General features: G+C 38.2%; 1 protein-coding gene across 2 annotated transcripts in view; it reads right to left on the bottom strand.

Moving 5' to 3' along the window:
* LOC146005179 (uncharacterized) overlaps nt 1–12,699 on the bottom strand; it is a 204,409-nt gene that overhangs the window by 42,516 nt on the left and 149,194 nt on the right. For both annotated transcript variants that reach the window (XM_083144214.1, XM_083144215.1), the window contains exons 16-17: nt 9,682–9,902; nt 7,869–8,013 (exon numbers count right to left, since the gene is read on the bottom strand). In XM_083144214.1, the coding sequence (XP_083000340.1) occupies nt 7,869–8,013; nt 9,682–9,902 (366 nt within the window). The remainder of the gene's footprint in view (nt 1–7,868; nt 8,014–9,681; nt 9,903–12,699) is intronic.

Raw genomic sequence — 12,699 nt, 5'->3', positions numbered from 1 at the left:
TATACACAAATTAATACTAGCCTAAGTGCAGGAAATTCAACTATGGAACTTTCAAATTAGTTTTCCTCATTCAGGTAGTTGAATTGTTTGCTCCATTTTGTCTTCATGTTATTTTTTATGAATATGCATGACCCACCCCTGATTTTATTTTCTCTGGAGAAACTAGTTGCTAGGGTAAAATTTGGAAAGTTTATGTAGTTAAGATCATCTTTTCGCAGCCAGTGTTCTGTCAGACAAATTACATCAATGTTACATAATTCATTTTGCATAAATATTTCTAAATTAAGCTTTTTTGGTGTGGTAAGGCCTTGTACGTTTTGATGAAATATATTTAATGTGTTTTCTTTTGCATTTACTTTTTTATCATGAGTACCTTTCGCTTCTTTTGTTTTTTTATCATCACTCTTGTCATTTCCTTCTACAATAAAAATCTTCATGAAATTTTTGTGGTACACTTTTTTCCCTTCTTGACAGTCTTAGAGCTCCGTCACTTGTATTCGTAATTTCAGATGTTTCATTTTTTTCCGGTAGGTTGTCACTCACTTCATCTTCACGGTGGAGCACATTACACAAAGATTCTTTACTCACCTTTTTGGTAGTATTGTTTGTTACCTTTTCCCTTTCAACTGCATCTTTTTCAGTTATCTTCTCGAGATGATTTTCACTACTCAACACTTGCACTAGGATTGTTTCCTTCTCCTTTCCAATAGATTGAGGTGCAGGGAGGACTATGGTAACATTGCTGTTTTGTGGGGATGAATTGTTCAGCAGTAAGCAGAGTTTATTACACAGAACGTCTTTGCCTCTTCCATGCGTAGTATGCCCTTCTCTACCAATGTTGTTGACACTCAACATTTTTACTGTGGGGAAGAATTTGCACACTTTCGAGATTTTTGAGTTTACCCTTTCAATTCCCATATTTACACAAGAGGTTGGAATGAGATCGTACCTATGTGGGATTTCTGTAACAATGACATTTGTGTTTTGTACATTCAAAATAAATCAGTAAAGGTGAACTTTGTATTTTGAAGCTGATTATACTTATTTTCTTGTTGAATTTATTTAATCAAGTGTTTTGTTATTCTGTAAACTTCCGTCATCACTACCAGTGTTACCAGGCGAGACACATAAGAAACCATTAGAGAGGAAAGTTTAGTAATAAGTGGATTTTAGAAAAGTGATATTAACTGTGATGCTAGTGAGTTTGGGGTGACCTCTCAACAACCTATAACTAAGAATGCCATTTCTTGAACTTGAATTGTACTGCACATTATATGTGAGTTGTTTTTCACTTTTCCCCATCAAAAACCAGGGTGGCCATTATACAAGCATAAATACGGTATATCATTCTTATCATCAATAATGTATTTGAAGTCAGCACAATTTTCCAAATTTTAAAACTTTCTTTATCTGCTATCTAAAATTGATATGAATGTGCATCTGTACTATATATTTCTTCACACTGGGGAGAGAACAAAGTGGAATGAATTTTCTTTACCAAATTTTGACCAGTACAAAATACATTTAATTCCCCTGACTTTTCCAGATTGTTTAGATCAGTGGAGACCTTGCATATTTTACCCATACATAGGCAGACATTTCAAAATTGCCTTTCTAAAATAATTACATTTCACAAACACACCTGATCTCATAATCTACAAGAGAAAATGAAAATCTCATGAACTGAATGAATGAAATAACATCAGGAAAATATTTACCATCAATAGTGTTAGAAAAAAATACTACACTCAGAATAATTAGCAGCATAGGTTTCATAAATGAGGACTGACTGAGTAATATTATCAATTGACCATTAAGGCTGGTTTACATTAATCAAGTGAGTGAGAGAGTTACTGGGACGAGTTACTGGCCTGTCTGCTAGACTCGACCCTTCTATGGCGAGTAGCTGTTTACACACTTTCTACTCGACTCCAGTGGTGGATTAAAGACGTTCTCTCCGAGGGGGCGGGCAGCCATTAAGGCACCCCCTCCCCTGAACTTTCGGTGCCCAGCACACTTCCCTCACAAACTACAGTCCTACCATATGTCATTAAATCACTGTCGTAACTAAAATGTTGGAGACCCAGCCGTGTGTAATGTTTTTCTTAAAGTCATAAAATGCATGATAAATGTATTTCGAATCTATTTTTTTTTTTACATGTAACATATACGGTGTGTCCAATTCCTTGCGAGACTGAGAGATCAGGGGAAGTGTTGAGGGTGGTGCCATAAAATTTGATATCGAAAGGGACAATTGTCCCTCTGTGTCCCCCTGAATGTGTCCTTGTCTGTCAATATTTGACCCCCTAGAATTATTTTTTTTTCAAGATTGGTGGGCAATGCCTCCCTGGCCCCCTGCGGTTGCCACTATGTAACACACCAATCATTCTAAGTTGTTTAACTTCAATAAAATAAAACTGTAATATTGATTTTTGATTCTAATAGATGTGACTGTCGGGAACAGTGGAGCAGTTTAACCTATGTCTTGCCCCAAACAGGCAATAAGAGCACTGCTGTGTCACCTTCCATGGTTGCTAATTCTTAGCTCTTGGGTATCTCATAAAATGCCATAATGTTTGATACATTTTGTTCCAACTTTGTGAATTTATCAATAAATTTAAAAAGAAACAACTCTTGTGAGAGGCGCAGGAGAAGAATGATCTCAAGCCTTTAATTCACCCTTGTAGCAAGCTACTAAGATTGATAGTTGTAGTTCGCCTAAATTTTTCCCTTGTCACCCTAGTAGCACTGGGGTATACGTCAGCTGTTCTCTCTCCCTGGCTATGGCCTTTCCACAGTGACTGTGCATGAAAATATGAGTGAGAAGGCAGAGGTGGCGGGAAAATTTTCTAGATCCTCTGTGAAAGGGTGGTCACCTCACGACTCCTTTGATCCACCCTAGTATCTTCTCTTAAGTTCATTTCGTGCTTATCTTTCGTCACCCATACTCCTTCCTTCATCATCCTTACCTTTATTCCCCCCTCTTCGCCTCCTATCTGTCATCTCCTTTTAATCTTTTGTCGGCTGCCATCTTTCATCGCACTCATTCTTTTTAATTCTTATCTTTGTTCGCCCCCTTATCATTCGGCACCTCCTATCTTTCGTCGGCTCTATCTTTTGTCATTCTTATCTTTGTTCACTCCCTTATCATTCCCTATTTTAGTCACTCATTACACTCACAGTTAAGCTTCCTGCTCCCCATAATGGTAGTTCTTCATAAAATACCACAATATTTGCCATATTGAAGAAATAAAATTAAATCCTTAAGGGTCTGTCGCCCATCCGTCCCCCATTTTTCCACTCTTGTATGTTTCTTAATTGACACTACGTGTGATATATTTCATTCCAACTGTGTATACTATTTATCAATATGTGAAAAAATAAAATAGGTCTTTAGTGGAAGTCGCCCATGATGCCCCCTCCCCCCTTTAATCCACCCTTGCTCGACTCCAGCAAAGTAGGATAGTAGCTGCAGCTGTTTGGTGCTCTTTTGACAGAATAAACCCATCAAAGTCGTTGGCAATTAAAAAAAAAATCTGAAACGGTTTACACACTTTTTACATGAGAAATTAATATAATAATGCACGAGGACATGTCTGGAAAGAAAGCCAATTTCCTTCATTTTTCTATTTTCAATTGTTCTTGGTTGTGGTTTCTTATTTTTAATTTTACATCTCCTTCGCCCCAGTCTCACTCCTACACTTATAGCATCATGTGCCCGTAGTTTATTTTGTTTGTTCCTATAATCAACATGACACAAATTACATAGTCACTCACACAACACAGACTCTATACTGTCCTCAGAAAGCATTTACATTGACCGAATGGTCTGTCGAGTTTACGCGCGAATGAAAAAATAGATGGGAGAGGAAGCAACTCGGTCGAGTTGCTGTCCTTTGTGGACAGCTACTCGACTGTCCTGACTACTGGAGCGAGTGTTCTCCGCAGTTGTTTACCTGGGGAGAGTAGCTCGCTTTACTCTACTTGCTCCAGCTACTCTCCCGTTTACTCAACCAATGTAAACCAGGCTTTACTTTAATTACTTTTTATATTTCATGTGTATTATTTTCTGATAACATTTGGTTAGGCTAATTGAAATGATGATGATGAATGAGTGACGAAATTGATGTCAGATTGAGACTCGACACTGGAATCTTTGGTGGTAAATCATGAGCCAACCACTTAATGTGTTTGTCCAAGAAGAAGGGCAGATGTTACTGCAGGGGCATGTGTGTTACATATGTAGCAGAAAAAAGAGGCATGGCACAGATACCAGCATTTCCGATCGATAATGTCCCACTTATTTTTACGCACATAAACGAGTACTAGCCTGTGTTATAAGAGTTATTTAAAGGTGTTCAACTGCATTGAACATTCTCAGCATCTTTTGATGAAATTTTGACTCACAAAAGTTCCTCTTCTGTAATTCTTGTCAGTTCTGTTTCTCTTAACCTCAGAACAAGTTGCTTAACTGTTTCTCTACATGGAGGTGCTATGCCAGGTAATTTCTGTGAAAATTGCCTACAAACATCTCGGCATGATTCGGTTTTCACGTAAGTGTCGTGCATAATTTTTTTTTGTTGTAATGTGAACTTTTTGGCTGGCATTTCAATGGTCTTATAATCTTATAATTACTGGAATTACACAGAATAAACTAACACTGAAAGTAATGTATGTGATCTATGAGAGACTTGTCACAGTGGACAAACATGCACACACATGAACTAAAATTAAACAGAAAGAATGTACACTGCACACTAAAATGAACAAAACTGTATTGAGACATGAACAACAATTACCCCTGAATGTGTGCTTTAGACAGTGTATCACTTTGTGTGCTATCCTGGTGCCTACCCTGCTGGAAATTTCTACTGTTTTCAGTAGACAAATTCTACTGTTTTTAAATGTCTTCTACTGTGTACTGTGAAATGTACTGAAATCCTATTATAGATCTACTGTACAGCTACTGTACTCTACAGTAGGACTACTGTACTAAAAAAACAATGTGAATAATAATGCATAATACTTGCTACAATATTTTATAATATCATTTACTGACTCCAAGAATAGACAAATTAATTAAGTCTTGACACAATATTTTCAGTAATTTTCAAGTGAATTGGAAAAACAGTACATGAACTGAATTTCTACTGTTTTTCTAGTGAATACTACTGAAGTCAGATATAACTTAATGAATAAGTTACTACAATTCTTTCTTAAGAAATAACTCAACCTTAAAGCAGCTAGCAGTTTGAATACATGATCATATCAGTTTATTTTTTTTTCGGCATGGAATTTCCATGGTTATTATTATTAATGCAATTGCAGAAAGGATCCATTTTTTGATCAACGTAGTCAACAGTGTTTGCTTGTTTTGATTTTTCAAGCATTGAGGGTCAGGTCTTCATTTAAAATATTTTTTTGCTGTTTTTGTGTGAATATAGGAAGAACAATATGTCAACTTATGTATAAAAGAGTATGTTTTTCAATTTTCTACAAGTGCGTTAACCACAATGAAGCTACACACTTAAAAACGTTTTCACTTTATTTTATTTCTTTGTTGTGTGAACACATTCCTAAGTAGCAAGTTCCACATACTTTACCATACATTTATTTTAGTTGTTTGTATGATTTTTCCATTGCATTTTCAGTTGCATAGATATGAAAATGTTCGTTCCTGACAAGAGTACTGTTTTCAGACAGCAATATACTGAACACAATATAAAATATGTTAGTTGTACAACTATATTACTGAAAAATTAAGAGTACAGTTCAACTACTTAAGATAGAGGAAACAGTACGACTACCAAAAACAGTAGAAAACATTAGCAGTACACATTGCATCTAAAGATATCAGTTTGGCGGTTACACGGAGATAGGTAGTTAACTCTGACACACTTACTATTCATTTTTCCGCGAAAGTTTTTTTCAGTGATCGATTTCACAACTCGTCTGGTGGCTTCATCAGGCGTGAACTGACGAAGCCACCAGACGAGTGACGAAATCGATCGCTGAAAAAAACTTTCGCGGAAAAATGAATAGTAAGTGTATCAGAGTTAATTAGCAGTACAGTTCATCTACTGAAAACAGCAGAAACAGTTAGGATACTAAAAACAGCAGAAAACATTAGCAGTACAGTTCAGCTAATGAAAACAGTAGAAGACAGTAGCATTTCAGTTCATCTACTGAAAACAGTACATGTTTCAAAACACCCATTGATCTACCGAGAACAGTAGATAGAATTTTCAGTAGGGTAAACAATCACCTTTCACATTTCCTTTCATAGAATGATCAAGAATAACAACATTGTAACTGCACTGTCAACTTGCATGTAATGTTTAACCCACAAGGATGCGTGTATGGATAAAAATCACACAGTCGATTTGAAATATATTTTTTGATCACTTCCGATTATTGTCTGAGGCCACCCTTCTCAGTACCTTTCCAATGAACCCTTCCTAGTGTCGGGACCTTGAATCGGCTGTCATATAGTTCGTGAGTTCCACTTGGAGGACCATAGAACACTGCCATGGTAAATTTTAGCTAACATGCACTTAAACATTTCAGTGTGGTATTTCAACATGTTCTTTTTTTCTCATTTTTATCAATTGTGCAATTCAATTCAAATGCTCAAAATTAATAAAGTTTTATTAATCAATGATGGTATTACTAATTACATGGTTTAAAACAATTAAAATTCTATTTAAGAAGTAATTTTTCTTCTGGGTATATTTTTACCCAACATGCTTCCTTACATTATGGCAGAAAACACTCTTCTTACCATCTTTTCTTTCTCATTTTTTCTCAACCTTTATCTTTGTGTAATGAAATGAAAATGTTAAAATTTAAAAAAATTAGGTTAATCATTGAAGATATTATTATTTACATGCTTTGAAACAATTAAAATTTGGACTTAAAAAGCAATTTTTTTCTGGATATTTTTTTACCCAGCACATGTCTTTACATCTTAGCACTCGTTCTTAGGTCCCAGCGGAGAAATGTGCATCCTGCCAGGTTAACAATGGCAAGAAAACAACTTGCAAACAGAGCAAATATGTCAATCAAAATTTCATCAAAAGATGCCAGGAATGCATGAATACAGTTGGCCACCACTCTGAACAACTCTTTATAACATTAGTTAGTACTCACTATGCAATATAAATATAATTGTTTACATACAAAAGATATGTTCATAAAGATAAATTGGCCATTACTGACCAAAAATGCCAGTATCTGCACCATGCCTCGCTGTCTGCAGCCTCAGCCTCAATCAAACTGATGGCACTGTAGAATTCCAGCGCAAAATTTAATCAGCACAGCATGTTGAAGACAAAATAGAGCAACTAAACCTTCGCAGACAAAAATGAGCTATAGGCTGAAGATAGAGGAAAGGAAACAGGCATCATACTGATCATGACCCTTGGCAGAAACATGTACATAATTCTGTAATTATAACACTTTGACGAATATATGGTCACTAAAATTATCACGTGAAATGTCCTACATGAAGTGGTAATGAATTTGTACCATGTGACTGGTGCATATTGTGAGTGTACATGAAAAACAAAGATCCAACTCTTTCTCTCTGCATGAAGAAAATAATTGCTATTAAAAAAAACTAGGATTAGCAAGTGTTGCGTTGTTTGAAATTTGAATAGGATCTGGAACTAAGTGATCATCAATTTGATTCCTTTTGGGGGATACCTTCAGTAGTTTCAATTACATTTCGAAAGGCCAAGTTCTTTTAAGCTATCTGTGAGTAAAGTTAATTTAAAACACTTTAAGAAATTGCATGATGCCAAACTACAACGAGGTGGATAATATATTCATTAATTAATTTAATATCACTTTTAAAATAATAAACATACCTTTTATGCAGTTTCTTATGTACTCTTTGAATTGGGTATCATATTGCTTCATTCTGTAAATAACGTCTGACATAAATTCATCAAAACCTCCAGGAATGATGTTTGGTAAACATGAAGCTCGTGTTCCCTTATCACCATAATATGCCTGAAACAATATACACACGATCTAATTTTGTTACATTAAAAAAGGCAATTAATGTAGAGAACTTATCAATTTTACACTTTTCTGCATTACATATTTAACTTTCCCAATTCCTTTATATCCGTACTTCACAAAACTCAGATTTGGCATTTTTCACATAAGTTTTGTAGCAATGTACACCTAGAGAATGTATAATTACATTTCTAGTGTATTTGATTTCAATGACATCCCAAACTCTCAGAATCATTTCATAATGTTACAATTTTAAGTAAATTTCAATGTTGTTACATGAAACTTGTATCCAATACAGAATCACAAGTTTTTAGCTAATTGCCAGTGTTGAAATTTTCATGCATATTACATTCCATCTTCATGATCCTAATGAAGCCACAAGTTATAAAATATTCCCACATTTTAAGCTTTTTCATGTTTGACACTTGGAAAATGTAAACTCAAGGTTCCACATAAAAGACAAAACTGAAATCATCTGTAGTTTTCAAGAAATGAAGTGTTAATTGCTGCCACATGGTGGTGGTGGCAGTCTTATCAGCCGTCCCTTAAAGGTTAAGGTTCATTACACCATTTGGTTCAGTAGGAGTTGCATTCCAAGTCAAAATAACAAAGAATAGGTAAAGTCAAAACTAATCATAAACCCAAGTAGTCACAATGTTGGGCCTACTGCTGTTTTTACATGGGAAAGGTTGGATTTACATTGGTTGGTCTTACATTGAGTGAACGGTTGTAGCCAACATTGCCCAACCATGGAAAAGAGAATCAAAATCAGTTCTAAAAAATACTTTCTCCTGTTAAGACAACTTTCAAGAATATGCTGTAAATTCTAGAGTGTAAAATAAGTGACACGTAACAGAGTTTCTTTTCGAATATTTCAGTCACAGCACACCCTGAAAATATATTTTTTTAGTCAAAGCAGAAGTCACTCACCAGTCCTTTGTCGGCCACCATTTATGAATGATATGTCTGTGCTGGGAATTGCTTATTGTTTGTCTGCTTAGCTGTAGCAGAAAAATAACATTCTTATAGGTATTCTTGTGAAGGTGGTTTAAGATTCATATATGTAAAGTAAACAATGTTATGTGCAGACTAAATTCAATGAAAGGTCTGATGGCCCCTGTGGTGGAGTGGCTAGCACATTGCGCTATGATGCCAGTGGTCCCAGATTTGAATCCCGGCCTGGGCATGGATGTTTGTGAGTGTCCATTCATGAATTTCATCATGTCATCACTCATCCCCATCTTCGCAAATTAGCCAGAAAGTGAAGTAAAATAAAGCAAATCAATCAGTCAATGAAAGGTGGAAAACTAAGCAAACTCTAGAAAGTTTTTTGTGCTACCACTTGAAGGTAACTTAAAAACAATGATACAATATGAATGAGAAAGTACTGGTGTTTCTATATTTCACGCAAATAATTTGTACTCGAGTTTATATTTGGTCTCACAATAAATTATATGTATCAGAACACAAACCTATCTATACTTTAGTTTTCAGTATGTTGGCCCAACATAAAAACCACATGTTCACCCAATGTAAAAACCACACATTGGGCCAACTAAAAAACCATGGACAAAATTACTGTTGCCCAAAAGTATGTTCTAACATTTGGCCAACCACTTGGGAACAAATTATATTAATTTGGGATATCAGCCAACTTACCATTGCCTGAGACTGAATTTTCTCTAGCACCTGCCACAGTTTGATCTGGAGGGAGCTGTAAAGTCGCTTATCTTCTGAGGGCGCTTGAGGTCCATACAATAGGGGTTGGTAGTCATTAAACTTTGCTCCAGGTCGTATTGTAGGCTCTAGTTTTGTTTTCCTTTTCAGGAAAGACTTGGAGGTTGGAATGCCTTTGGTTCGTTGTTGTGAAATTGAGTCACCTGTGAAATAAGAATCAGATATATTTAATATGAAGGTTGGGTAGAACAGCAATGATAATTCTTCCTAATTCATTTATTCTGAATACTCCTGATATATATATAAAAAAAAATATGGGTACATTTCTTATCCTTGGAGACAAGTTGAAACCAAGAATCAGCACAGTGTGGCAGCACAACAAGTTGCACAAGTCGAAATCTAGATTTCTTTAACAAGCAGGGTACAGTTACTTTTGCTGGTAAAGAGTAATGCAATAAAACTTCTACAAACTTCTACACCTTTCAATAGTATTGGAAAAAAAAATATAGTTTCCTTATATGCCTACATTTGTTTCAAGCAAACCTTTGAATGATGTAATTTTTATCTCGACCATCTTTCAGAAAACTTGATATCCACTCCTTGTGTCAGTTTCACACACCAAAGGTTCTGGGTTCGAATCTCATTTATTTCCTGTTACAGTTTTCCTCTTTTTATTAACTCTAGCAACTATTTATTGCATCTTATTTATTGCAAAAATTCATCTTATTTCCTGTGCAAATTGTCAAGAAATATTATGTTTTCCATGCTTTTATGGCTATTACCACTCTGGATCGTGTACAGAAAATGTAAATGAAAGCACTGGTTGTGAATACCATTCATGTATTCTGCTTCTTGATCATTTCCTACCTTGTTCAGGCCAGGTCGAGTGGTTGCACTCATGGCCGATATATAGGCCCACTCCCATCTTTTGCGAACAGAGGTGTTGGCTGGTTGGGGTAGGAGATGGATGATCGCTAGCAGGAAGCAGTCATTGAAAGGGATGTTGTGGTGGTTGGTGTGGGTGGCGACAGTGAAGTCCAGGTTGTGAGTGGAGGAGCGGTGGTTATTGATGTGGAGGTTGAGGACAGTAGATTTTTCCCCAAGGTAAAAATCATCACAGATGTTGCAGGTGAGGATGTAGATTAGGTTTGAGGCATGGCAGGTCCCCTTGGGATGGAGGGTAAATTTGCCAGTGGCCGTGTGCACCTGGAGGGTGTGAGAGGTATTGAGGATGGGGCAGTTGCATTTATGGGCAGGGGGGTGTTGGATGTGTGGTAAAGGAGTGTTGTGGACCAGGATGTTTTGGATGTTGGGGGTTGAAAACCACTCTGGGTTTGTCGGGAAATATGTTTTTGGTTTCAGGATCGTTGTGGAGAATTGGGAGAAGTGTGTGCCTGATTTTGTTGAGGTGGGGATGATATTGGGTGATGAGTGCAGGTGGGTTGGTGGCAGCAGATTTCTTGGTGGTAGTGGTGTGTGAGGCAGCTCGCGATATTTGCTTGGTGACGAGGATGGAGGGATATCCACGGTTGACCAGGGCCTGGTGTAGGTGGAGGTTATAATTCTGGCGGGAAGTGGGTGAAGTGTTCAGGCGCTGTCCCCTGAGGGCCAGAGAGAATGGAATGGCTTTTTTGGTGTGGAACGGGTGGGAGCTGGAGAAGTGTAGGTATTGCATGTGGTTGGTGAGTTTTATGTGGATGGAGGTAGTCAGGTGTCCTCCCTCGATGTGCACGTCTACATCCAGGAAGGTGATCTGGTTGGGGGAGTGCATCCAGGTAAATTTTAGGGAATTGCCAGTGACCTTAACACTAAACACCTCCAAAATCTCTCCAATCTCTGCCATCAAGCTTTTCAGACTGGCTGCACCCTCCCCCTTCCACTGCTGCCCAATTCCATTCCCACACCAACATGCCTGCTATTACCCAACCCCCCCTTTACCATTGCCCACCCTTCCCTCACCACCACATCCCCCCCCCCGAAAACCAAAACTGCACCCCCACACATCGCACCTCGGGAAACAACCAGTCCACGGACAAACCCACCCCTACCAGATCTATGACTACCAGCGACCCTAACCCACTCAAAAACAACCAGACTGTACTCAATTTATCCAGCCATAAACTGTGCACTGATGAAATAGCTGTTTTATTCAAAGGCCTGACCTTCTCCCCCACAAACCCCCCCCCCCCCCCAACCAATTCCACCTACTTTTTGACACACACACATTTGCTCGCAACCTCCGATGGCAACATTTCTGGGCCAAAAACCCCTCACTCCAAACTACTACCAGTGAAACCCACCCAAGCCTCCTTCAGTTTAGCTCCCTCTCCTCCCAAGATCCAAACCCCCTGCCCACCAGCCACCCCTTGGAAAGATACATCACTGCCATCATTTCCACCACAGCTCATTCTTAAATAACTTTCACAACCAACCTAACCTCAAATCGCCCCAACAGAAAGCTCTCAGAGATTTCTGCAACAACCACAACATCAAAATCCTCCCAGCTGACAAGGGGTCCACCACGGTGGTCTTGAACTCTCAAGACTACCTGGCGGAAGCCAACCGCCAGCTGGCTGACCCCTCCACCTACAAACCCACCACAGTTGATCTATCCACCGAACACCTCAACAAAATCCAGGACTTCATCCACACCCGCAGCCCCCCTGAAGGCCTGACAGCTCGTACCACTGCCATGTTAATACCTGACAATCCCCGCACCCCCACCTTCTATCTATTGCCCAAAATTCACAAACCTGGCAATCCTGGTAGACCCATTGTGTCCAGCTATAACTCACCCACAGAAAGAATCTCAGCCTTTGTTGACACCCATCTCCAGCCTCTTGTGAAAGCTCTGTCCTCCTACCTCCGTGACACCAACCACTTCCTCCAGAAAATCAGCACCCTTCCACCATTGCCCCCAAATACCATCCTTGCCCCTATCGATGTCACTTCCCTCTACACCAACATACCCCACTCCCATGGCCTCCGCTCCATAGAACT

Source organism: Lepisma saccharinum, chromosome 23, assembly GCF_977018435.1.
Source record: "Lepisma saccharinum chromosome 23, izLepSacc3.1, whole genome shotgun sequence".
Lineage (NCBI taxonomy): Eukaryota > Metazoa > Arthropoda > Insecta > Zygentoma > Lepismatidae > Lepisma > Lepisma saccharinum.
Note: the sequence above shows the minus strand (reverse complement) of the source record. Positions and strands in the feature narration are given on the sequence as shown.